The 27947-nt window shown below is 39.9% G+C and overlaps 3 protein-coding genes across 6 annotated transcripts; 2 read left to right on the top strand and 1 right to left on the bottom strand.

Moving 5' to 3' along the window:
- The first annotated feature begins 592 nt into the window (after nt 1-592).
- Nucleotides 593-7535, top strand: LOC146321060 (collagen triple helix repeat-containing protein 1-like). Of its 4 annotated transcripts, none has more exons than XM_084726083.1 (5): nt 593-865; nt 2788-2856; nt 4412-4630; nt 5234-5450; nt 7168-7535. In XM_084726083.1, the coding sequence occupies exons 1-5, from the start codon at nt 755-757 to the stop codon at nt 7308-7310; spliced, it is 759 nt and encodes a 252-aa protein (XP_084582209.1). In that variant the 5' UTR covers nt 593-754; the 3' UTR covers nt 7311-7535. The 4 variants fall into 4 exon arrangements, with proteins under 4 accessions (XP_084582209.1, XP_084582210.1, XP_084582212.1 ...); XM_084726084.1 differs by having other exon boundaries at nt 594-823; XM_084726086.1 differs by lacking the exon at nt 2788-2856 and having other exon boundaries at nt 598-823.
- A 1545-nt stretch (nt 7536-9080) lies between these two features.
- On the bottom strand, nt 9081-15456 carry LOC146321059 (solute carrier family 25 member 32-like). Its single transcript, XM_084726082.1, has 7 exons — nt 14965-15456; nt 14611-14761; nt 14418-14503; nt 13195-13349; nt 10419-10532; nt 10073-10218; nt 9081-9941 (listed from the first exon to the last, which is right to left on the bottom strand). The coding sequence occupies exons 1-7, from the start codon at nt 15167-15169 to the stop codon at nt 9815-9817; spliced, it is 984 nt and encodes a 327-aa protein (XP_084582208.1). The 5' UTR covers nt 15170-15456; the 3' UTR covers nt 9081-9814.
- A 723-nt stretch (nt 15457-16179) lies between these two features.
- dcaf13 (ddb1 and cul4 associated factor 13) lies at nt 16180-27909 on the top strand. The gene is made up of 11 exons (XM_084726081.1): nt 16180-16360; nt 17165-17364; nt 17488-17595; nt 17699-17788; nt 17952-18107; nt 18250-18327; nt 18427-18509; nt 18725-18889; nt 21151-21286; nt 26667-26830; nt 27395-27909. The coding sequence occupies exons 1-11, from the start codon at nt 16291-16293 to the stop codon at nt 27480-27482; spliced, it is 1338 nt and encodes a 445-aa protein (XP_084582207.1). The 5' UTR covers nt 16180-16290; the 3' UTR covers nt 27483-27909.
- The last annotated feature ends 38 nt before the right edge of the window (nt 27910-27947 follow it).

Raw genomic sequence — 27947 nt, 5'->3', positions numbered from 1 at the left:
TCAAGGGTTACAGTAAATAATCCCTCAAAGTATGACAATGTACATTTATATTTTTGTTGTTTGTTGTCTTGAGGGACAATTTATCTAAATATATATTAAATTAAACCAAAATTAAGAACCTGCTTTATGTATATGAAATTAACCAATTACAATTATAAGATTTGCCATGAAGCTCAAAGGCTCATTGTTTGTTAGAATTTAGTAAATAAAGGGCATAATGGAGTCAACTTTTCGCCTATTGGGTTATTGACATTACAGTGCATAGATCAACTATTCATGCCTGGATAAATCATTAAATGAAAAATTAAATGGGAAAGTAAATTAACATGGGAAAGATACAAAGGTGAATAAATACAGAAGCAAATTAAAAATATCAATGTATACCTACGTTTTTATAAAAGGTGAATTTAATGAAATGTTAATTTAATTGGGGCAGTTTTGATCCTCCATATCACAGCGTGATATTTTCACGCACATTAAGGAATACGCTCAAATCTGTCCAAAAAGAGTGAAAAAAACAAGAATATTAACTCCATATTCTGCACATGGGGCAGGGTTTCAGCTACACATCTGATCATCACAGGGATGTTCTGGATTTTTTTTTTTTTTTCTTCGAGTCCGTTTTCTGCAAGTTGACTGGCTCCTTCTCTTCCCTCTCGTCCTGCCCTCCTCTGGACTGAAGGCTGGCAGGAGTTGGAGTCAAACTGTCGCCTGTGGGATCTCTCAGAGGGAGCGCACAGTTGTCTTTTGTAGGATGTCTCCTCTCGTTGCCCGCCTGCTGCTTCTTGTCTGCTTGGCTTTACCTCTTTATGGCGTGGAAAAGGTGAGAAATAGAGGATACCGAAAGGATCCTGACGCTGATAAGGTAAGAGTGACCATGTAGCCGCTGTGATTTTTTTTTTTTCCTGAAGTTGATATGTGGCATTCCCTGGAGAGATTTAAGAGTTCAGGACAGAATTTGTGGTTTCTCATGATGAAAAAAACATTATATTTTGAGCTCATATGAAAACACAGTTACTGTACTTAAATGACTTTATTGCCACTCAGCGCGCTTTGATGTATTTTTAATGCACCTTTATTAACATGTGCATGAGATGTTCCTAAAACTCACCCTGGGATTACTTTTTCTCGCGGAATGCATCGCTGTTTGTCTTTAAAATGACTGTTTTCCCGGAAAAGACAAAAGTAACATGCTGATTCATCCATACGATCCACATGTAGGCTTACATTGCAGTGAGTGTGGTCACCGCTTTGGCGAAACGGGCTCCAAAATTACCTGGTCCCTCCAGCAGCAGATGAGAAAAATGCCATTTTACAGCTTTTGTATGGTCAGCTGGTCCTCTGTTATTCCAGGCTTGGCTGCTGTTCAGCAGACTGAGTGGACACAAAGGAATCCCCCTGACAGGAAGCTGGGGTCTGGTTCACACTGTCCATGTCTCACTTTGTTATCTATATGTCTGTCTTAACAGCTCAAAAAAGGTTGTATGAGTTTGGGTTGGGGGGGAAATTTGTGCTTGATATTTTAAATGCGTTATAGTATATCTGATCATGTTCTCAAAAATATTGAAGTTTCGACAATTAGTCGATAAAGTGATCCATCGATCGAAAGAAAATTAGTTGCAAACTATTTTGATAATCAACTAATCATTTCAAGCAAAACATTCAAAACTTAAATGAGAGGATTTGTTGGATTTCTCTGCCATTTATGACACAAATGAAACATTTTTGAGATTTTGACTGCTGGGTGGACAAAAGAAGCAATTTGAAGACACTCTGGGCTCTGTGAAACTGTGATGAGCATTTGTCTCACTTTTTTGACAATTTATAGACTTAATGAATGAGAATAATTGATAATGAAAATAGTAATTGCTTGTAGTCCTAAAAAATAGCATGCTTCAACTGTTTAAAGAGACAGTCCACCCCAAAATGAAAAAAATACTTTTTATAAATATTTTTTTTTTTTTTTTTTTTTTTGGTGTGCGTAGCAGAGCTATTGAGGTATTGGCCATAGAGATGTCTACACTCTCTCCAATATAATGGGACTAAATGGCACATGGCCTGTGGCATTCAAAGAACCAAAAAAAAAAAAAAAAGAAAAAAGAGAAAAAAAAATCCATTTGAAAAAAAAGTGTCTCTTTCAAAAAATCATGACCTGTTGCTCAAGAAAGTCCACAGACAGTAGAATCTACTGGACCTACCTGAACTACTTTATTTTCTACTAGAAAGAAAGTAGTTCCTACATGAAACTGCTCACAACAAGGTCTGCGGATCATCTTGAGTAACCAGTTCATGATATTTTGAAAGAGACAACAAGTCCCATTACATTGGAGAGAAGGCAGACATCTCTACAGCTGATATCTCCAAAACTCTGCAACTCACACCAAAACAATCTAGATGGATAAATAACACAACAGGCCAGGGGGAAATATGTATGTTTGATTTTGGGGTGAACTGTCCCTTTAAGTCCACTCCAATCCCAATCTTAGACTCTTTGTATTGAATTACATAACCCGAGAGTCTCTGCTGTAGGTGGGGAGTGAAGGAACAAAGTGGACACACATTTCTCTCTTTAATCTTCTGGGAGCCAAATGAAAGTGAAACTAGTGTTTATTTTCGCTGGGACTCTGTGGACCTCCCTCAGGGACTCCTGCAAGTCTGCACGCCCCACTTTGAGAACCACAGATTCTCTCAGATTGCTCTCCATTATCCACCAAAGTGATATTCCACAATTCTGACCACAGCAGAAGGATGTAATGAATAGCATTTTATGTTACCATCTGTATCTAGTGCACTGGAAATGATGCAGAAAAGCCCAACTGCACTAGACACTCTGAAGAAAGAAGATCTAACAACGTGGTAATCACAAAAATCCTATTTTGCATCCTCTGGAGATCCTCTGAATTGAAAACGCCTCAAAGCCAAGCATTATAACCACGCTCTGCATGCTCCAGGAGAGCTTCAGTCCTTGCTTCGGTGTTGACTAATGCATGAAATACAGTAACAGACTGTGTGTTATACTAATATTCAGTAGGCAAAAACAGCAGACAGTGGACAGAGGTTCCATTCATTAGTCTGCTTTGAAATGTCTCCAAAAATCCAACCCATAATAAAACACTACCATATTTCCTTGCTGGATATCAACCAAACAACCTCACGCTGCTGTATTTGCGTCATTTCCACATTTTGCCACCTATTAGCCGAGGCTGTTGGCCGTTTTGTCCCTTTTCCTTTAGTGCATATTCCAGGTCTATTACAGCACATGCATACCAACCCACAATCTATTGGTTTCATCCCAGACTTTCCTATAGAGATGATGTCAGGCTTAACATCTCCAGGTTGCCGCATCAAAGCCACTTAATGACTAAAACAGACCCTCAAACATCTGTTTCACAGCAGCTGGCATTAGAATATTGTAATTCTCCCTATACTGAAGCATTTTCCAGATTCACTTTGTCTGAAGTAGATTTTTCTACTTCACCCCAGGGACTCAAGTCGAGACAAGACGTTGAAACTGGAGTAAAAGCTCTTTGTTCTTGCCTGGGGACTTTTTTTTATTTTTTTGCCCTAATGCCTTTTGGCCATGTGCCCCCATAACTGCTCCGCAGCTGCAAGCAGAGCAAAAGGGCAGCAATGACCCAACGAAAAGTCCAGGCCTAAATCCTTTTGGCGTCAGTGTTTGCTTAAGGGCGAGGAAGACACTCTTCTGCGTGTCAGTTTATGTCTAGGAAGGACTATACAACACTTAGACATCACTAAACCAGAATTAAAATCCAAATCCAACTAAAAAAAGCTTGACAGTTGACCTGCACACTGTAATCTGTTGCTCGAAATGTCTCCTTGAAGACACAAAGCTATCTTGGATCTTAATTGTGTCTATCTCTGTATGTGGCGGGCAGTTTTGGCAACCTCCCACGTCTCTGTGTGTCTGAGTCAGCTTGAGTAAGATGCGGCATCTGTCTAAACATAGCAGGAGCTTCAGCTGGACAATGAATCACATGGAGAGAAGCATGGCTAGACACCTACTAATTTAGGCCGTCACCAAGCCTTCAGTTCCTCATTAACGTACGATCTGTCACTCACTTGCTTCATGGCTTCGCGGTGTGCTGGTTCTGTTGCTTTGCCTTAGTTTGGATCACATCTGTTCTTGCACTTCTGTGAGGGCTATGGCACTGGATGTGTTTATATGAGGTATAATCTGGCTCCTTGTGTGTGATGGTTGGATGAATGGCAGCATTCAGGTGTTTGTGTTGCATGCAGCCCAAACAGGACTTATCCCCCAGGGAGGATAAAGATAATCTGAAACAGGAAGTTGGATAACAATAGACTCTGCAGATGTTGTGAGTGCCTGTTGAGTGCCTTCTTTTCACTGTCAGTTTCCATCGCTACATCCTCCCTTTTCCGTTTTTCCCAGTATGGCAGCTGCATGCAGGGGCCACCAGGCACCCCTGGCAGAGAGGGTAACCCTGGCACCAACGGCATTCCAGGGACGCCGGGCATCCCTGGCCGTGACGGGCTCAAAGGTGAGAAAGGCGAGTGCGTTAATGAGATCTTCGAGGAACCCTGGAGGCCCAACTACAAGCAGTGTGCCTGGAACTCTCTGAATTATGGGATCGACCTGGGTAAAGTAGCTGTAAGTATCTTCATACAGCGAATGTTAATGAGGATGTCCCTTTCAGCCCTCAAAACAACATCAGAATGATGAGTCAGAATTTTTTGTGCTCTGAAGCGAAACCCAGATCTGCTCAGGAGGTGGTCTGAATACAGTACCTTTTTGTGCATTGTGAACACAAAGTGCTCCAGGCTCTTTTTGCCCTTTGCCATTTTATTTTAGCCATCCAGGCCTGCCGTAGACACATCAAATGCTATTGCACTGGGACATTTCAAAAAAACAAATGGTAGGTAGTACCACTAGCAAGACTAGTGGATGTTGAAAAGCCTTGTTTGTCTGAGGAAGAAACTACTGCACGTCTCCAGATATGGAACGAGGAACAAATCAATCAGCTTCTGTCTACAATGCACAGAAATGCCAAGGTTTTCCCTCAACTTTCAACCATCAGAACTTAAGTATAACAATCAGACAATGTGAACATCAATAAGAAGTCCCTTTTTTGTTGATCTACTTTAAGACGACTGAGTTTAGTTTGTTTAAAATGATGTGTGCGCATGTGAAAACACCCATATGCAACCACCACAATGCACAAAGGCGGCGACAGTTCTCCATGCTGTGTTGCAGGATTGTACGTTCACCAAGCTGCGTTCGGACAGCGCCCTCAGGGTCCTCTTCAGCGGTTCCCTCAGACTCAAGTGTAAGAGCGCGTGCTGCCAGAGGTGGTACTTCACCTTCAATGGAGCAGAGTGCACAGGCCCCCTGCCCATAGAGTCCATCATCTACTTAGACCAGGGAAGTCCTGAGCTCAACTCCACCATCAACATCCACAGAACGTCCTCAGGTACGACTCAAGTCATTGGCTTTGTTGCGCAGTGTGTCTTGAAGGGAACCCTTGATTTGTGAAATTATTGCATAACACAAAGTTGCGGTGAGAGTCTGGGTAGGAATAAGCCTACAAAACAGCTGGTTAAGAAAAGATCGTTTGGATTAAAATGATCACTCTTTCGGGTCAGGGATTCCTTTATAGGCACAACCCTTTTAGGCCTCATTCCATTTAGTGTAGCAGCGCTTTTCCAGTGAGTCAACATGCACAATAGCAGCACCCTGACTCTGTTTGACCTGAATTGAATTGTTTACTCTGTTTAATGTCAAAATGACAGATGTGAAAAAGATCCATAAACAACCAGCTTAAAACAGCAGTTTCACATTTTGGGAAATACCCTCACCAGTATTTACTTTATTTACTTCTACTTACTTCTTGGAGGAGGAGCCAACAGCAAGTTAGCTTAGCACAAACACTGGAAACAGCTAGCATGGCTCTGTCTGAAGTAAAGGAAATCTGCCTAACAGGACCTCTGAAGCTCACTAAGTAACATGTTATATCTTGTTCAGTCCATTAAAAGAAGTTTAAAAAAATACAAGTTGTTTCTGGACAATTTAGATGCAATAAAGTTTGTCCTGGTTGCCTTCATTAAGTTACTGCTCCCAGCTTTTGTTACTTTTGTTACGTTTGAGCACAGACAAGTGGCTTCCCCCATTTATAAAAAGATATATACAGTATATGGATACAGTATGTATTTTTGTTACCCTCTCGTAGAGCCAATATAGCTGTTTCCCTGTTTCTTTTCTTTGTGCTAAGCTAAACTAATTATCTGCTGACTGTAGCTGTATATTTTAAGAAAAAAAGAGAGAAATTTCATATGTAATAAGCATGTTTTCATTAGACTACAATTACCTGAAGATAATAATTGCCTTTCCATTATTGTAGAATAAACTGTTTACATCTACAGTAGGCGTGGGTCCTCCTATACGGAGGCTGCCATGTTTCTACAGTAGCCCAGAAAGGACAAACCAAACACTGGCTCTTTTCTCAAGTTTTGTGGCCATGGTATTTTCTTGTACACACTTGGAAGGGGAGAGGGAGATGAGTAATATTCAGTTGGTTGCATTCTACAACCTCAACACTAGACGTTACTAAATCCTTCACACTGGTCCTGATCTTGCAGACTGCAATCACTCCTTCTTTCCAGACGTGTACTAGGAGAACCTACTGTGGCTAGAAACTCATGCAAAAGAGCTTGGTTTGTCCATTCTGGGCTACTGTAGTAAACTGGCAGTGCAACTTGGTGAATAGCATGAAAAAGGACTGCACCCTCTGTAGATATAAATGGCTCATTCTAAAATAATGGAAACAAAACATAACTCTTATTTTCAGGTGATCATGCTCTAATGAAAACATACTTATAAATATAATATTCAATTTGTCATATTCTTGTAAGTAAATTCCCATAAATCTTACACACTGGACCTTGAACACGCAGATATGAGAGTAGTATCGATGGTCTCATCTAACTCTCACAAGAAAGGGAACAAGCATAATTCCCTATTCTTTAAAGTGGTTATTTAACTGCTGTGGTAAAGTTACACTCCTCCAATTAGGTTTTGGAAAGTTCACTGTGTCAGACAACAAAACAATTGACAATTTCCGTCTGTGGAGACAGTTTGGGTGTTCCCTGAAACTCAATTACACTGTCTTCTCCTTTTTTTTCCCTCTGCAGTTGAAGGGCTGTGTGAGGGTGTGAAAGCAGGCTTGGTGGATGTGGCCGTGTGGGTGGGGACCTGTGCCGACTACCCCAGAGGTGACGCGTCCACAGGGTGGAATTCAGTATCCAGAATTATCATTGAGGAGCTGCCAAAATAAAAAAAAAAATACATGTAAGGGAGGAACCAGACCTGGTAGTATAACAGTATGTTATCTGGCCCTTGTAAATAATCAGGTATGGTTTGTTAAGGGGTCACAGCATCACTGATGTTAACTTGAATGTTTTTATGTTTGTTTAAATACTATACTAGTCGACAGGCCTATAAACAAGAATACTGTGTCATTCTGTCTACCAGAAATAAACTTTGTACTGTAGCTCCTCTGCTGTTTGTAAGCAGTAACCATTTAACAGACATTGTGACAAGACACTGATCATTTTTAAACTATATATTCATATGACCTGTTAATATTCATTATTACTGTTAATAAAGTCATCTTTTTTTTAAAGAACTGAACTATATGACTGCAACTAATTCAATGTAGCCAGAGCACTTATATTTTGTAGACAGGCTTGTTTTAGGTTTAATGCATTTGAGGGAAATTACAGATTATTACTCTACGTCTCTGTGCACCACCTTCCCAACATCAGGATCGATTTAAACCTAAATGGTCGGAACAATAACACACAATGATTCCTTGCGGCAGCCATCACTGCGCGTCACACACAAAACACGGCAGACTTAACAAGACCAATCAGACGAGAGGGAGACTCGGCCAGAGAGAAAAGAGGAAAGGCGTCGAGTAAATCCGTCGGCTCCCTGTGAGAGGCTTTTAGCACCGCAGGACTGAATTTTAGACCCAAAAGGGCACGCCTTGATTCAGAGAACTCTGAGAAGAAACTTCTGCTGAACAAAAGGGTTTGGCAGTCCTCAAGAGATGAGGGAATTTCTAACCAGAAACAAAAGCTTTATTAGGCCTGAAGAGTGCTCTTGTTTTGATCAAAATGTTTCAACTTACGTCACTAACATTGAAAACTGATTTGTACATCAGAGCGAAGTTAATGTTCATTATTATATGTATTATATTATGATGTGAGGTTCAGCTTTGCACAGAAACAGAAACAGCTGGTAGAAATGTCCTTCATCTGGGCACTTTTTACATTTATACTCTGAGTACATTTCAGAACCTGTACTTTTTTCACTTTTTCTTTAGTAAATAAGTGTAAATAGCACTGTTACTACAAAAGTATCTGTACTTATTCCACCTCTGCTCTGATTCAGTACACCTATACAATCTGACGCAACTGGTCAACCGGCGGATGGCCGCCCTCTCCAGAGCCTGATTCTGCTCGAGGTTTACGCCTCTTGAAACAAAGTTTTTCCTCACTACTGTGGCCTTAGTGCTTGCTCATGGTGGGAACTGTTGGGTCTCTGTAAATAATACAAAGATAATGGTTTAGACCTGCTCTGTATGATTTGCAACTATGTAAATAAATGACTTGACAACCCAATACAGCAGCTCAGCTATAAAATCTACTTTTATGTTCAGTTTTAATTGACACCTCAGAGGTTTAACTGTATGTTTGAGGGTTTTAGTGTTTCTGTCCACCTCTAATATTACGTACACATTTCAGTTTAATACAGATTGGTACAACACCTCCATTAACTATGATCTCAATGATAAATATTTTGTTGAATAAATATTTATCTGAGCGTCTCAGCAAAAACTGAATATTATAATCTTCCAAAATGTAGAATTTGAGGCAGATCTGTTGTACTGGGTTGCAATAAACTGTATAGATGTATGTATGGAAGTTATCAAACATTAACAATGCAGAATTTGTTATCAGGACAAAAAAATTAATGTGAACAAAAGTATGAATTGAAGGATGAATGTATTGATGTCTGGAACAAAAATCATCTCCCATCGTTGCAGTTTGTTTGCATACAGAAATAATTTAAGAGACAAATAAAATTACACATACATGCAACTGGAGACCCGAGGTGATCTGCAGTTAATAATCACCTTTTTATATTTCAGTCTGTTTCCCCCTTATGCAACCAGAAAACAAAATGTAAACAAAACTATGATGAAACATGAAATAGTGGGTTGAGCATCACAACAAAAACATCACAGCAGCATGTCCTTTGGTGTGAAGGCCCATCCACACCAAGAACTATATCTATAACTATAAAAAAAACATCGTTGTAAAAATCGTTCTACCTCAAGTGGATGGCGGAGTCCACACCACAACTATAAAGCTGCGGTCCGGACTCCTACGTCCACTTGAGTTAGAACGATTTTTACAACGATATAGTTATAGTTCTTGGTGAGGGCGGCCCTTCAGGAAACATACTTTTAAGTCCGTGTTTGTCATGCATCTGAATCAGCGACAGATGCCATCTTTAACACAATCACATTTCACTAAAACAGTTTATGTTAAAAAAAAAAGAGAGAAAGAAATTCAGTTCATTGCACAGTTTGGCAATTTTTTCACTCATTCGCAGTGCAAATGAATGCTTCTCACATCAGCACATTCACATGTACGCTGAGCCAAGAGTTGAGCTTCAGTTTGATGCTTTTCTCTCTGCATCTCTGAGCGGCACCGCAGCGTCAGTGTGAGCTCAGACTCTCTGCAGCTGTCCATGCCATGCTTTTAAACCTCACATATTTTGTCCCAGAAGGAAACGAGACACATTCTCATAAACCACAAAGGTGATGCAGCAGGCGGGGGTGACGCGGATTATGTTTGGGATGATGCCTTTGTAGAAACCAACGGCGCCTTCGTTCCTGCAGAGAAAGGAGGGGGGAGGGAAATGACCATGACTCAAAATGGACATTATTTGTTATCGCGGCCAAATTTAGAAACTGAGACTAGGATGGCATGTTCGGCTCCTTTTGTGAGCGGATCAGTATCATACCTCCATGTCCGTCTGATGACATCAATAACTCCATTGTATCTATTGTGCTGGTCCTGCAGCCGAGCTCGCACCACCTGATATGGGTATGTTGTGGCCACAGCAAATATTTTGGATAATGCTGCCATTGTGATATATTCCAACGGATTCTGGTTTACACAGATAAACAGATGGAGGGAGAAGTGAGTGGAGCAGAGCAGGAAAAACGATGAGTCACTTCTTCAACTGCTTGTTATCGACTGTGGGCTCAGTCTTATTAAAGTGAAACGTTAAAAGCTGCATGCCCGGGTCTGATCCAACTCTGAGCATGTTTCCACACAGCTTGTGGCTCATGGGGTTAATGACTCACCAGCTTCGCATCTGAAGGCACTTTCTTGTACTTGTTGTAGTCTCTCTTGAGCTCTTCGTAGGCCATGAACTGCAGGGCTCCATGAGATGTGCCAAACAGACCAGGAATGTAACCCTTAGACAAGAACAGCATATGCTTTGTGAATCAATCTTTCATAACACATTTATGCAGCCAATAATAATATTTTTATTATTTTTCTACACTGCAGATTAATAGTGGAGACATCAAAACTATGACACATGCAATTATATGGAATTATGTAATAAACAAAAATGTAAGAACAAGGAAAAATATGTTTTTGCATTTTAAGAATCTTAAATTAAATATAAAAGATTCTCACACACTGCCTTCTGCACTTCAAATTAAAGATTTCATAAAATTGTTTTGTTAAATCATTGATTGCAAGTGCAGAAGACAGTGAGTAAGAGCGTTTTTTGCTGTTTATTGTCGACTCATGGTCTTCTCCTGCACATGTGTTGGCCTACAAGTGTGTCCAAAAGTTGTTTTTGCTCTTTGATAATTTAGGTTCTAGAAGTACAAGTAGACAAATTTAGCTTTAGCAGATTATACACTGTTGGTCCAATCTGAACCATTTCTCATAAAAAAGAAAAAAAGAAAAAACATTAAATGTGAAGTGTTTCCAAACTTTTGACTGGTGCTGTAAATGGCAACACCCACTACACTGCACCATGCATGTAAAGACTTTATTTTAAATTCTAATTTTATCAGTTATTTGGCAGCAATTATCCTGTCAGTATAATGGATTTTAAATAAAATTAGCAAGATTAGATGCTAAAATGCATCTTAAACTTCTGGTTGTTATCAATAGTAATGGGCTTTAAGTACTCTAAGACAACTAACATGGGCTGATGGTGCCCTCTAGTGGTGCTTCAAGAACAAACACAAAACCTCATCTTAACCTTGGAAGGTTAAAGGATGACTTTTGTTGTAGCCATAGGAACCTCAATCTCATTTCAGCACAATGTCACCACCAAAGAAAAGGCTGAAACAGCAGCAGGACTTACTTTGTATTTTTTAAAAAAGAGTAACGTCAGTGTGAGTAACGGTTACACAACACAAGGACAACACCTGATCATACTCGACCATTTATCAACATGTGTGACATTATATTAAATATTATGTGCAATAATGTTTTATCAGGAGAATGATAGGTGGAGAGACTGAGGAAGCTCAGATGACGTCTTAAATTAATTACTGAAATATGTATTAGCCCGTTATTACTTTTTAACCATAAACAATTTTATCATGAGAAGAAGTGTAATACATTCAGAGAGCCAGGTGGAGCTTCAGAGTGTGAGGTCAGGTTTAAAAATCATACTATTGATCATAATAGATCCAGAAAGGAGGACAGGTGAGGACTGATGTCAAGTTGACAAATTTTCAATAATTATTTCTGCACATTTATATGGTGAAATGCTACTTAACAGTGACCAATAAGTGGATATTTTCCCATTTAGTGTTTTTTTTTTTAAATGGGCCATCTTTATGCTCAGGAGCTGTACCTTAGATGTGCGTCTGTAAAGACAAAATAAAGTAAAATAAATTAGTGAAATCTTTTACTGTAAGGGCTAGATTAAGCAGTAAACAGAGTTGACAGTGTATGAGTAAATAAATGTAAGTAAGTAAATGCATTTTTGACCAATATCAAATGGATTTTGACCAATAAAACATGTTAAACCGTGCACCTGTGTGTGCTACTAAATTTGTCTTTGTCCTACTGAAATATTTAGCTTGTTAGTATCAGTGGTGCCACCTGATGAAGTAAAAGTACAGCCCTGGAATGACATCATCATTATGCTTTAAAGACTCAAGCCATTTTGCTCAAGAAGAAGAGGGAGAAGTGGTTTCTCTGGGCGGTTTGCCCACGTCTTAAGATCATAAAACATATATATATTGTACAAGCATTAATATAGGTGTGCACAACACTATTTTTCCAAGAAACATTTGAAAAAGGAAGAAAGAAAGTAAAAGATCACATAGCATTTTGTGAATGTTTTGCAGTGCAGTTAATTTATGACATAGTTCTGCTCAAACCATTTACAGATCTGTCAGGTTTCCAATATGTGTGCCCCCCAGTGTTAAACTCATTCCTACACCCTTTGTTGTAGTGACTCTTCTACAAAACAGCACCTCTCCAGTGTTGTGGAAGATACTTTGACAGATTAACTTTGCAGGTCATCAATTACTTCACACTGGAAGTACTTGAACAACAGCAAATATACACTTTGGAGAAATCTAGTTTTGATAACTAAAGCTACTTCGAAAAACATTTCAAGCTACTCTGTAAAAAAAAAAAAAAAAAAAAGTCACATGCCAGTAAAACATGGAACTCAACTGAGTTTACTGCAAAAAGAACACACCCAATATATTGAAGTTTAGTTTGACAAATTCAGATTCACAAAGTTTCAAGTGGGTGGTGGTGGCTGCCTGAGCAGCGGTAAGGATGAAAGAAAAAGGGGACAGGGCTGGTCAAAGGTCATTCAGTTACAACAGAGAAGCAATGGTAACATAATAAAAAAAATCTTTCCTTTCTTTTTATGGTCCTAAATTTTTTTGTAGTTTCCATAGTTGCCTACACAAAAAATGGCAAAGAAAAGTTACTTAACTTCTTAAATCACTATACAAGTATGAATGCAGCTGAACTACCAGCAAGCTACTGCAAACTACTTTTTTACTTATGTAGTTCACTACCTTCCCAACACTGCTCGTACACTGCTATATAACATGAAAGTACAAAGATACACTGGTGTCTAACCTTGTATAGTCCTGGCACTCCCTCATGGCGGTAGATCTTCACCAGAGCGTCTATCATCCCCCTGTACTGTTTACTGGTTCGGTCAGCATTATACTGCAGCACCAGCCGGGTCTTTGTCACCCAGATTGGGTTTGTTATGGTGAGTGTTAAGATGCCTAGGTGAGGACAAGCACACACAGTTAGAATGAGGCTGACGACATTTGCATAGAGGTTGGTTGAAGTATATTGGATGTCTACTGTTAGATACACATAACCGTCAACATACACAGCCTGGACCTTCAAACTGTGTATTTTTAACGGGGCTTTTAACATTATTGCATCTGCAACATGGTGAGACTACGGTCACATATGTACATTAGCATCATCAATCCATGTAACCAATGTGGTGATAACGTGTAGTGTCATTTCCTGACTCACATCAAGGCAACTAAAATGAAGCTGTTGTTTTTTTTTTTTATTTCATTTGATCTTTTTTATTTTTTAGTTTAGTTTTAAGTTTTGACTCACATCAGAGCTCAGGTAGATTAGTTGTTTGGACCATAACATGTCAGAAAATGGTGAAAAATGTAAATGTTCTTAAACCACAAGATGATGTCCTCCAGTGTCTTGTTTTGTCCTCAGTACAAAGATATTCAGTTTACTGTCACAGAGGATTAAAGAAACTGGAATATATTCACACAAGCTGAAATCAGATAATTTGGACATTGTTTCTTTAAAAAAAAATGCTCAGAATGATTGATAGATTATCAAATAGTTGGCGATTAATTTAATAGTTTACAACTATTCAACTAATTGACTAATCCTTGCAGCTCTATTTGAATTCAGTAACTGAATGAAACACCTTAACTGTTGGGCAATGACAATGACTTCTGTTTACTCTGAATGCATGCAAAATAGCGAGATCTCCACCCAACAGAGTACCTTTAGAACATTTCCTGCTTGCTGCTGAATAATGCATTAAATAGTTCTGCTATTTTTGGAGAAAAGGGTTCTTCCTATCCAGCACTAGTCAGGTGTTCCTAATAAAAACTTGACTGAAACTTTTTAGCCTCTAACTTCATTTGGTGAGCAGGAAGCAGATCCATGTGACCTTGAGGGAAACTATGTGATACTTTGTCTCGTGTTTGCTAAGGCCAGTTGGGAGCTGTATAATCTGGCTGCTGCTGTCCACTGTGTGCTGATAATGTGAGTGTGTCAGTAGGTCAGTCACATTTAAGACTAACCTGCTTGAGCTGCAGAGACCAGGTGCTCCGCTGCACTCAGTTCAGCTTGACGGCCCTCCTTCGTGTAGCCTTTGATTGCATTGTAGCTGTGAAGGAAGGTAGTGTGGGAAATAAGACTTGTTACAAATCATTAAAAAAATCATGAAACATATTATGATGCAGACACGATGCAATAAGTTTATAGCTCACGTACAACAGGAAGTAGAGACCCCAAGATGCTCCAGCACCCCAAACGTTGGGTGTCACTCCTTGGTAAAGTCCTCTCAGGCCCTCCTGCATCCAAACACTCCTCATACAGTGGAAGATGCCATTGTACTTAGGTCTTAGGTCCAATCCATCACTTACTGCATGGAAATTACATCAAAGTGCTTTGTCAGATCAGATTATATCAGATTTCTAAGCAGAGTTCTGCACGTTTCCAATCAAGGAACAGAAACAGTAGCATTAGAGTCATACTTCATTGTACTACAAACGAAAAAGAAACTATAACACTGCAGATGACTTGAATGACACTGTTAGAATAGACGATCATCAATAGTTTCAGTACCTGCAAACCTGATTTTGACCAGATCCAGGGGGTGAAGCACTAGTGTTGACACCACACCTCCACTCAGTCCCGCCACCAGGTTTTCTATCTTCACATGGCTGAAGACCTGCTGGACCTGTCCGGCTATCGAGACAGCAGAGACGGGTTTGCTGGACAGGTCTGTCTCTGAACCACCGACACTACCATGATTTGGAGCAGAGCTCATTTTTACTGGTAATAAAACTAGCTAGCTCCTGTCAGCTAACTGGCTGTGTTTACAAGGCGAAGTAAGGTAATGCTAAATGTTTACTTCTACCACTCATTCGACAACTGGTTGACACTGCAGCAGAGTGTACATTTAACATACAGACGACACGAACTCCTGGAAATGTCCTCATTTTCTGACAGAACGAAACCACGTTTCTGACATGCGGTGGTACTCCATAGCTGAGGTAACGTTACCCAAAATGTCAAGCAACACTACCGCTGCTCGACCTTGCTGCTAGTATTAAGTAAAAGTCAAGTTGTTATAATTAAGAAGCGGGCTTCCGGTCTTATCCTTCAAAATAAATCCATCTATTATTTTATTTTTGTAATTTATTTAAAATTGTATTACTATTACATCTACCAATGCAGTTATATATAAAAATAAAACATATAAAAAATAATATCAAACTATAAACGAATATATAAATAAATTAATATAAATTAATAATAATGACATAACAAGAGAACCAAGTTGCCCCCAGTGTTGTGTGAACTTTAGAGAGAAGGTAATCTTTTGTATCTTATAAATCACCGTTGTCACAAAATAATCATTAATAATCATTTTTGACAAATGATACAGAATATGAGCTCAATATTTATAGAACCAACTGAAAAATTAGTGAAGGTTGCAAAGGTGAATTTGACTTAAGGGTCGTGAGACATCTGAAGGTTAGATAGCTTGTGGTGATTGTTTTTACATTTGAAACTTATTCTTTTCTTTTTTTACGCTTTTAAAATTGACTCTAGATATATATTTTTTTAATTTTCATTCACTTTATCTAGTTTTTTTTTTTTTTTATCTTGGTAATTTACACTCCGGCAGCAACAAATGAAAGTACGTATTTGAAGACCAATCGTTGTATTTCCTGTCTTTCCCTTGTTAAATTTTGCAACTCGACGACTGCTTCTTTAAAGTTGTCAGTGACGCAACCAGGAGGACTGGACAATCCCACAATGCAACGCGGTCTCATAGAGTCTCTTCTTCATTAACACATGGCCAGTACTTGCTAATATTTTTCCTTCTTAAACCTAAACAAAACTGCATTTTCAAAGTGTTTGTTCTTTTCATTTTGCTACCAAATGAAAGTTAAAGTTCTCTCGAGGAACCCGGATGATTATGTTCGGGAGACCAAATATGATATTCAGCGGGGTGAGTTAAAAACTTTAAACTCGGAGAGGCTAAACACAGTTTGCTAGTTGGAGTGCTAGCCATGTTTTCACAGCAAACATAAACCACATACAGTTTACTAGCGTCAAAGAAGACCACTGTTACGTTTTACAGACCTTTAGCGGTACATTGCGACAGAAAAAAACACAAGACAAAATTATGTTTGGAGAAGCTGTCATTGTCTGTGAGCTTGGATAGAAGGTACTTAGCGAACAGGATGCATTTCTCACACAGCTTCAATATTAGTGCTTAAAAGAAAGAGTGAAAGAAAATTGTGAATTAGCCTGTAGGTCCTACACATTAGCAGTGAAAATAAACATCTCAGTGTCAAAATTAAATGTGACTATTTTCTGCTACTTTCTACAGGCTATATTTATTTGACTACTTTAGTAACTTAACTTTGCTTTTGATTCAGAATGATTGTTATAGATTCTGATTGTTAATACAAAATGTAAATAAATTATTGTGAAGTATGATGTCTTAATATGGATTAATCTACCTCAGTAGTATATAAAGTACCATAATTAACAATCTGATAGTTCTGTGGAATGGACACTGAGTGAGATTACAGAGTGGACTACAGACAGAGAAATGGCTGCACCCTTTTCTTTTTTTCTTTTTTTTTTGTGGCAATGCATTTAAAAAATGATTCCATTCATTGTGAATACACTGGATATCACAGCCGATGATCAGTCAATCCCTAATTAACTTGACAATATCAGCATTTATGTAGGGGAATTGCCCTTACAACTCATTAAGGAGTGTTCACTAACTTTCTGTTGTTAGTCCCTAGAAACTATGACCCAGCTCTTCACCCGTTTGAGGTGAGCAGAGAGTACACCCGGGCTCTGAATGCTACAAAGCTTGAAAGGGTGTTTGCCAAGCCTTTCCTGGCCTCTCTGGATGGACACCGAGATGGGGTGAACTGCATGGCCAAACACACCACGAGTCTTTCCACCCTGCTGTCTGGCTCCTGCGATGGAGAGGTAACCATGTGCCACAGTATATATATGTGTTACCTTAGCTAGTGACATAATTTGCTACAATGGTGACATGTGTTATGCATCCACACTTGGTATTGACAGGATGGATTTTTTTTTTATCCTTAGGTGAAACTTTGGAATCTGACCAAACACGAATGTGTCCGCACGCTCCAAGCACATGAAGGTTTTGTCCGTGGAATGGTTGTCCGTTATTGTGGGACATCCTTCTTTACGGTGAGTGCTGCCCTTCAACATCTAACAGGTGTATTCTCTCATTTTTTTATTCACCATCCTCTAATATACCTTCTGTTTTATATCTCATCGCACTGATTAACAGGTTGGTGATGACAAATCAATCAAACAATGGAAAATGGAGGCGCCAGGTTACGGAGAGGAAGAGGAGCCACTCAACACTATCCTGGGAAAGGTATGATCAGTGAGCATCTGCTAAAATGTTATCAAAGACAGCAGTGGTTACATCGTGGTTATGGAAAAATCCTTCTCTTTAGTTGACCATGACCTCTGACCCCTCAATGGTCAGTGCTATATCACATTTTGATTCTAGTACAAATGCTTCTTGTCTCTTGCAGACAGTCTACACAGGACTAGACCATCATCAGAAGGAGGCTGTGTTTGCAACATGTGGCCAGCAGGTGGACATCTGGGATGAGCAGAGGAGTAGCCCAATCCGCTCTTTCACCTGGGGTGTAGACAGCTTTAGCTCTGTCCGCTTCAACCCCGTGGAGGTAAGACACCATGTATCAGACAGCACCAGTGAAAAGCACTTTACCCTTAACAATTTGTTGTTGTTGAAACTTGCCCAAAAGTGGTGATAGTCAGAAATCTGCCACTCTGTTGGTATGTTTAACAGTTTACATCTTTCCACAGACTGAACTTCTTGCCAGCTGTGCCTCTGACAGAAGTATAGTACTGTATGACATGAGAGAATCTGCACCACTTAAAAAGGTTGGCTCTGCCATTCAGTTGCTGCTGGAATTTATCTTTCGCTGTCCCCATTTCTTCACAACATGACATGATATGATGTACATCTATTTTCCTCTATAGGTTATTATGACAATGAGGAGCAACACAGTATGCTGGAACCCCATGGAAGCCTATTACTTCACATGTTCAAATGAGGACTACAAGTGAGTTGAGGATGCTGAAGACTGTTACAGTGAGACTAAGGTCTCCTGTGCTCAAACAGAAGAACTTTTGCATGTAAAATATCCAACTCTGCACTGTTGGTTGACCTTCAAAGCAAATGGATGATAAATGTATTGGTCCTGTTATTATTTTTGTGCTTTCCACTAAAAAAATAGTTTGCTAATGGGGCTGATTTTTTCTCCCTCTCTCTCTTCAGTCTCTACACGTATGACATGAGGTATTTGGACCGGCCAGTCATGGTGCACATGGACCACGTCTCTGCAGTGCTGGATGTTGACTATTCTCCTACTGGGAAGGAGTTTGTATCTGCCAGTTTTGACAAAACCATCCGCATCTTCCCTAAAGATGGTGGCCACAGCAGGTTAGTGACACCGTTTTTCATTTTAATATAGCAGATGTTATTAGTGGTAATTTTGTGTCTGTGGTCCATAAAATTAATTATATTTACTTTATACATATTCATGATCAGCCCATGTTGATTAGATCACATCTTACCCTCTGAATGGTTTATTGATATTTAAGTGAAAGAAATAGTAACAGCTGTGTTTTTCCTACTATTGCAAGTCAAAATATTTGCTGTGCAAAAGGCCTATTGACTAGCATAGCTGATAATAGTTCCTAGTTGACAAAGCTAATAAGGAGATGCTTATGTTTTTTACTGACCTTCTCAGCCACAAAAACCATAGTCATTGTTTGGTTTCTATGTGACGTAATGGTACGTGCTGTGTTGTTTGTTCAGAACAAATAGCCACAGTTGTGTTATAGTAACTAGGGGCATGTAGCCAGACAGCATCAAGGCATGGGCAGGTTTGTGCTGTCTGTTGTAGGAGCATTTGAAAACACTTTAGAACTTGTCTTAATATGAATGTGGTATTTAGTAGTGAGCCATTATAAACCTTTTTGACTTGTCATATCAGGTGTCAGTAAGAACTTCAACATTACACCCAATTAATCATGCCAGTATGGACAATACCAAGGCCGATGTAGTGGCTCATGTAAGTTTAATGCTATCATTAAAACTTACTTAATTACACCTCTGCAGTGCCTTGTAGCATGAAGCAGCTATATTATGTTTGTTTTGATTAAAAAAAGATTAAAGACCGACAAAAAATCCAACGCAAACAGACCTTAAGGAAATAACCCTCTAAAATGAACTCTTGGTGTTCCACCAAATTTTTTGCAAGCCTTCTCCAGTCTGTCAGTTTTCTTAAGTAACTGAACAGTTGTTTTAGTGAAAGCTGTCATTAAGATACGCCTAACCAATGTTATGATGGCACTGCCCGCCCGGGAAAAACCCCAAAACAAACACATGCTAACCTGCACTTCACAACGCCCTCTTGCAACCAGATTAATGGGTGTTTTGACCAGCAGACATTTTGTTATTTTATTGCAGTAAAAGCACTGGCGTACTCAATAACATTTCATTTAGATTTGTCAGTTCTAAGGCCCTGCTGCGTCTATGGTTTTTCAAACCCACTTCCGTTTTACAAAAGCCACAAACACTGCATTCCCATGGAAACCGCTCTAATGCAGCTCCCACGACTGAATTTTATAAATGTACTGTTTATCAGATCACAAAAGGGACAAGTATGAGCTAGCTCGTGTGCTATTTCCTAACCATATGTTCAGTAGGTGTCTTGTAATGGGGAAACGGTAATTCTGAAGGACTGAGAGTTTTAAGTCAAGCGCAGCTTTCATCATATGGAAATGGGTGATATCTTTTTTTTTTTAATTTTTAAATAAGTTGGAAAATAGATTGACGCAGCCCTGCTACTTTGCATGCTGCTTGAGTGAAATGGCTTATTAGTACACTGAACAGAACAAAGCTGTTGTTAATGTTTTTTAGTTCCGCCTGTGCTTTTTAAAATGTTGAGCATGTACATAAGAGATATTTCAGTCATATTGTACACTAAGGGTGTATGATGTGATCGATCTGGATCAATACATCCATTCAGTGTTCAGCGATCAAATGTGATCGATGCAAAATGAACATATCGATCTATATCGTTGGTTTTCATGACATGTCTGTATCACAGATGTCTGGAAGAGTGCACTCATGAAATTGTCCAATCATAAATTAGTTGCTTTATGTGAGTTGACATAAATGTGTTAATGGACACATCATGTTGTGTGATATCAGTTGGAAGACCCTGAATTGACATAGCAGACTTTGATATCAGCAAATATTGCATCATCGTCTAAATAACTGATGTAATACTGTATCATTGTGAAACTTGTGATTTACACACTCATCATACAAATAATGTCAGGTATAACTATATACAGTCTGTATTACAGTTCAAAGTGTGACAACCAATCCAGGAAATGGGAGGGAGCTTCTCTGTAGGTGATTGGCTCATAAACGGGAAAAGGCTCTATTCTGATTCCTTTCTATCAGAAGTAAAGGAGGAAGTAATGTGATGTTGTTTTAGTGCCAAGTTAACAAAACATGACACTTTAACAACAGAGACTGCTGATTGCAATCCAAAACTGATGAGTTACAGCTGCGTAATATCCCTGATCGGTATGGGTGTTGGAAATCCTGTGTGTTTAAGAGTTTTTAACAGCTAATGGAGGCATCATGTTGCCTCAATTATTGAAATCTTCTTTCTTGAAACCTAGGGAAGTGTACCACACCAAACGCATGCAGCACGTCATCTGCATAAAGTGGTCAGCAGACAACAAATACATCCTGAGCGGCTCTGACGAAATGAACATCCGACTGTGGAAAGCCAACGCAGCTGAGAAACTAGGAGTGGTGAGTCCTGCCTTTTAATTTACGATCAAATTCATATTTAAGGCAGCTTCTTTCTTATTGGCTGCTTTTTAGTAGGCAGTAAGTTGTGGCCTGTGTACAAATCAACAGCTGTATTTTCCTAAGCTGTCAGATCAGCTGTACTGAATACTGTATCTCCCTCCTGATACTGTTTTATGAGTTAGCTGCATTCTTGGACACTGCCATGGCCCTGAGCCCACCTCAGCAGGGTAAGAGCGGGTGACTATGCCAGGAGCTACTGTTGCCAAATGCCCTGATGGATGCTGACTTAGGGTAGAATCACTCTCAATAAGTACAATGTACCAATTGGCACAGCGACTCCTGTGGCAGGTGGAAGTCCAAAAAACTCAAAAGCTTGTGCAGTTTTTTGACAAACCGCCAACAAAAGATTCAGCTTAAAAGACTGTTGCTTTCTCCAGACAAATCACCACTGACGTTTAATATCTTGTTTAGTGAGCGTCACATGTATTGTATTCAGATAATATTGGCTGTGTTAGCAGAAACGATGGTCTTAATGTTGTGTTATGCTCAACTGTCACATAAACCTCCTATAAAATGCTGGGAAGTATTCCAATGCCCGGAATCCCAGTTATGGCTGAATAATAAAAATCAGTGGCATCTCATGTGCCATCTCCAACAGCCATCTTTCATCCCTAATCGGATTCACTCTTGCTTATTCTCTTAATGCAGCTTCGGAGTGGAAAATTGGCCCGCTTTTGGCACTTGTTTTACTGTCACTGTGTAGGAGAAGATTTATTCGCAAGCTTTGCACTTAAAGAGATCAGACAAGGGCTGCTCCTATCAGCAGTTTAAATCGGCCAATCACTTAAAGCGGGCCACTCTGAACATAATGAAGCATTAACAATCAAGTTGTACTGAAAGGGTCTTTAATTATCAAGAAATGCTGAAATGCTGAATCGAGGCTTTGTCTATGTCTGAAGGCATCACACTGGACTGATCGGGACTTCTCTATCAGCCGCTGCACATCACCGTTTCCGCTCTCATAACTTTGCAGCAGCGGCCTGTGGCTCTACTGTAAATTAGACCCTCCTCATTTTAGTCCAAGTCCTAAAACATGTTGGATCAATTGGCTCCTCTTTGATTTCAGTTTGATAAAATGAATCTCCCCTGCTCTAGGAGCCTTGACTCATCACTAGCCTTTGATTAAGGTGGGAAAGCCAACTGAATCATTTGGAAAAGTTTGGATTGACTGACACTGATGAGCTGTGTTACTGTTTGACTTGTCTGCTCCATTGATCAAATGAAGAGATGCACCCTTTGAACTGTTTCTAGACAGAAGGGTTGGGCGGCGTCTATCAAATTTGCATATGACGATATCCACGCTGAAATGTCGCCAATGAGCAATGACATCAGGGCTTTCCCGTAACAAAAGAGCCAACTCGCTCACCAGCTCACCACCGTAGTCACTGCTGCATCCCACTATTGCTCTGATGGCAACCTCTGTCTCGCTCAGCGGAGAGAACTCTGCAGTGAAGGGGAGTAAAGGGGTATTATGCTTTCCATGTCCATGAATGCATAAGGGGTCACTGGGGTCTGTGATGTAAATTTTATCGTCAGAGGGTGTAGGTGTGGGCTCTGTGTGGGCACCTGCATCTTTTTATTTTCCCTCCCACATGTCAAAAATGGAAGGAAACTCCTGCTTTATGGCAGCTCTGAGGGGACAAACTACCTCAAATATAGAAGGCTATTAAATCACAATGTTACATGACATTGGTAACATGGGGGTCATTGGTTAAAAGAAGTCTAGACAGGGTTATGTAGTGAAAGCAGTGCAGCAACAACAGCGGCTTCAGTGCCCTCTAGTTTACACACTGGAGGTGTTCAGCCACAGTACTGCTGTGTGGTCACCCGTGTCAGAACCCAATACACAGTCAATGAAGTTACACACGTAAAACACAAGAAAAAAACACCAGAAGCTGAAGAAGATACTTGTGTGGGAGTGAAACTTGAGCAGTTACACAGCCGGTGGAGACGGCTCTATTGATTTAAAATAGAGGTGTGTGTTCCTCAGATGCATTTGACCAGGGCAATTGGAACGAGGCTAAGAGGCCTCCTGTGTGGAACGAGCAAAAACACAGGCAATCAAGGCAATTTTAAAAAGAAAATTCTGTACTTTTCATGTAGATGTCCAGTCAGAAAGTGCATTTACATGCTCACAATTATCCTAGTTTTTAGTCTTATCCTTTTTTTGAACTTATTTGGGATATGATGTTTTATGGAAAATGAGTAATCTGGTTTCTGCTCATCTCACCATCTCAACCGCTCTACTCTGTAGTAGAATCAGGTGTTTACATGCCACAGCATACTGGTTTCTCCAGCGAACATATCCTGTTTACGAGATGAAGCCTTATCCAGGTTTCTGAAATCAGGATATGGTGTCAATATGCACAAAACATAACCCAGATACTCCAAGAACCTGATCATTATCAGGATACTCATGTGCATGTAAACACACTCAGTGTTCATGGTAAATGTAGTCAACTGAAGCAATAAAGTCCTCCGTGTGTGCTGTATTGACTGAGACAGCTGAGTTCTTCTGCTGCAAAATCTGATTTCACACATACCAGAGCCAGAGATATCAGCTTTTTTTTTTTTTTTTTTTTAAATCCTCATTCTGCTTCCTTGTGTGAGTGTGCTTACTATTGGTTTTACCTTCACAAAAAGTGGTTCAGAGAAATTGACAGAACTGCTGGCTCATGTTTGACCTGTCAGATTTGTCGCTTGGTTCCCAGATCTCAGCAATTACTTTAGTGCATTCAGTGTTATCATAACTGATAGAACTTCATTTCTCTGCCATGGGCAAAAGATCAATGGCATAATTTTAATTGTACAGAGCAAGCATTTGAAGCACGATATAAGTGACAGTGACACCGCCATCCAATCTATGCTGCTTTGTTTGTGGCTGCATTTGACCTCACAGCTCTGCCTGCAGTCAGCTTTACCAGCACTTAAATCCACCTGGTCATGCCTGTTTTCCTTTTTTATTCAAGATATTTATTTTTTCATCAGGACCTGAACTGCCAATAGAGCATTGTGGGCATAGTTTATAGTATTTTAACAGGTAGGAGGAATTTTTGGCATCTCTGCCCTGAACAGCGTGCAGCTTAGGTTTTCTTTCCTTTTTTCTTGGTTACTGTTACTACTGGCTCTTTGCCGTAGTCTGGTGAGATTTTGGATAGAAAAGATGACAAAATAGTTTCCGCTGTTCAGTCTCAGCAATAAAATTCCAGTGATTTTTCTCATACTCTCTGCTGATTTCTAATAGTTGTCTTTATGTTGCACTCGTTCTTCAGAAGCTTTTTGTCACCATGGTGCGTTGTGTTAATACCCCGGGAACCGATGCCCCACTGAGTCCCATACTTCGGTGATTGTCTTTGTTAAATAAGTAGAGATCACATGAGCCCCGCTATACAAACAAAATCAAAGTGAAATATCATCCTCTGCTATCTCATATCCATCTTGTGGAGATTATACAAACAGCGTTTAGCAGTGTTTAACCATGTGTGTATCCAGGGGAATTAGTTTAGTCCAACAGGATCAGCGTCTAACAGCTCTTCTCCAACAAATTGAATCGGAGACAAATCATTGCTTTTAATTAGAATAAAAGCCTTCGAGGAGGGCAGCCTCAGCCAAGACGAGTCCGAGGAGCTGCTGGTTTTTATGAGGGAGACGTAGAGGGAGGGATGTTGTTGAGCTGGTGTCTTCACTTTTTAACAGACATTGATTCCGTTTTGAGTGAGCACGTTGTCAAGATGAAGTTACTGCTTACTGTACGGGCCAGTGTTTTATGATGTAAGACAGCATATGGTAACTGTCACTAACTAACAAAACACCACCTGAGCTGAATGCAAACTACATCTTTCTAAACCCATATGTGCTTGTTTAGTTTAGTTAGTTATTAAAATAAGTAATTTGGTGAATCTTTTGGTCAGCAACAAACGACAGCCTCTCAGAATTCAACTGGAAATTCTCATTGTTACTGAAAACGCCTCAGATGACACATCCTTCACCATGGGAACCCTCAGTGCTGTAAATGACATAATTCACACTACAGGTATAAATAAAACTTTACAAGTTAAATGCCTGTGACAAGAACAGTGACTCATCTCTGGCTGGAGTTACTGAAATGTAGACTCAGCAAGGGTCATCCTCTCCCTTTCCCTGTTCTGATCTCCTGCAGAACCCTTAGAAAGACACAGTTCTTGCTAGAAAAACAACTGCATCGGTCATTGGTTGAAGTGCCATAAAAACAAAGTTTACCTATGAAAAGGACGAGAACATTTTGGCAAATATGCTTATTTGTTTTCTTGCCAAGAGTCAGATGAGAAGATTGATACCACGCTCATGCCTGTCTGTTGAATGTGAAGCTGTTTTCAGCAGTCAGTCAGGTCAAGAGTGGAAATGGAGTCTAGCTCTGTTTAAAAAGTAACAAAATCTGCTCCACCGGTGCTTTTTAACCAAGAATTGGTCTAGATCGATTTCACAATTTCTGCCAGATTGATTTTCGTTCAACGTGCGGTTTGAGGGGAAGTTAAGCAGTTTGAGGAGTTCCATAACTTCCCACATGACTGCTGTCAAAAACCTGTCGTGAGCTTGTTTTAATATTATTGGTGAAGTATTTTACATGTTGTGGCTAAAAGTACAGACTCGACTGAGACTGCTGTGATCTAAAACCAGAAAGTCCTAGTAGTGTGAGTTAACACAACATGTAACATCTATAAAAATAAAGTGTCTGCCCATCTGTAACCTCACAGTCACAGTGTTTCTTGTTTTAATCCATACAAAAGCTTAAGTGTAATATTACAAAGTGCATTATTGGTTAGGTGCTGGACTGTTTTATAGTCTGGTGTGGTACCTTTCTTCAAGCGATGTGCACCTCCTCAAAACTCTGACTACACATCACGGGCACTTTATTTATAAAAGTATTTTTTGTAGGTGATAGAAGTCTTTTGGAAGGCACTGACAGAAAACTCACCCGTGTGCAGATCAGAAAATGTTCATATGGGCCATTTCTGAAGGCGGTGATAAACAAGCAATTTTGTTGTTTAGTTTAGAGGACTGTCTAGAAAATTGTCACTGAGAACATTTCTTATCACTGCAGTTTATTTGTAGAGGTCTCAGTTTGTGCAGAGGACAGGGTGTTGTCCAAAACAGTTCTAGCCCACTCCTTGTCTCATTTATGCTTTCTGTGCTTTAACCCAGTATACAGATCATCTTAATTTCTCCTCTTCTTTCGAGTTTGTCTCTCAATCCACTCTCATTTTTAACTCCTCCTTTCTTTTTTTTTTTATTTTTATTGAACTTTTATCTTGTATCTTTTGTCCTCTCTTGTGTCATGCAGCTGGCTCCGAGAGAGAGGGTGGCCAGAAACTACAGTCAGAAACTGAAGGAGAAGTTCCAGCACCACCCGCAGATCAGACGCATCTCTCGTCACCGACATCTACCGAAGAACATCTACCACCAGAGCAAGGAGTTGAGGATTATGAAGGAGGCTCGCCGCAGGAAGTATGTATTCATTGCTTTTCCTTTTTGGAATAGGACATGAGCTAGTTAATTCATCTATAGGAATGGCATGACGTCCCCTCTCTGTCCATGTAGAGGTGGTGGCGACTTGGGATGCTGCCAGAGTAGGTCTGACCTATGCAGTCACGGCAGCCTAATGGAAAATCTCACAGATGGCACTGCCTTCTATGACATGGTCTCAGTAGGCCTTACATACTCATTTACAGCCTGTATGGTGGATTGATTGTCCCAGTTTGCCCTGCCGTCCAGTGATTCATAGCTCAGTCTGATGCTTTTTTTTCCCTTTTTCTAATTACCGGCGGTATTGTGACACGTCAGATGTGCGTTTGGACTGTGAATGATTTACTATCCATGCTTTATGCATTATTTTCTGGGTACATTAGTGTAGACGGTGACGTAGGTGTTAGGTCAACAGTCTCATATTCAGTCTCTTCCTCCTCTCTGTTTGCCGATCTCTCCCTCCCTCCCCTCTTCTCTCCGTCCTTTTCTGAATATTCTCACCAGCCAGATTGAGTCACTCATGGCTCTTCCTCTTTTGTTTTCCAGGGAGAGGAACGTCCGCAAGCACAGCAAACCAGGAACTGTTCCCGTGGTGTCTGAGAAGGAGAAGCATGTTGTGACTGTGGTTGAATAGATGGAGCAGGAGGTGATAAGACAGGAGACAGAGGGGCTGCCTTCAAAAGATGAGGTGGAGCTCAAGATCACACCCACACGGGACACATACAGACTGCTCTCATTTAAGAATAAAAAAAGTTTGAACTTGTCAGTTGTTGGAAGGACAAGTGACCAGTTCTGGACTAGGACACAGACTGTAAATACGTACAAACAACAAATCTTAATCTCTTTCTTTGCCCCTGGGTTTGATCAATAAATCGTACATTTTACTCGGAACAAGTTTGCATTTTTCATCACGGGATCCCTGACCACCATGAGCATTCACAGAATGAAGAACAGATTAAATTGATCCAATGTCTAAAGAATGTCCCTCAACTTGCAACAATTAGTGCTCCATGTGGTCACATGAGGTGTAGTTTTTCAGTAAATGAAGATGAGTCAAGAAATGTGCTGCAGTTGTTTATTAAAACTACCAGAGATGGTG

This window comes from Lutjanus erythropterus, chromosome 9 (genome assembly GCF_056507025.1).
Source record: "Lutjanus erythropterus isolate fLutEry1 chromosome 9, fLutEry1.hap2, whole genome shotgun sequence".
NCBI lineage: Eukaryota > Metazoa > Chordata > Actinopteri > Lutjaniformes > Lutjanidae > Lutjanus > Lutjanus erythropterus.
The sequence above is the reverse complement of the archived record's forward strand: the minus strand, read 5'-3'. Positions and strand labels throughout refer to the sequence as shown.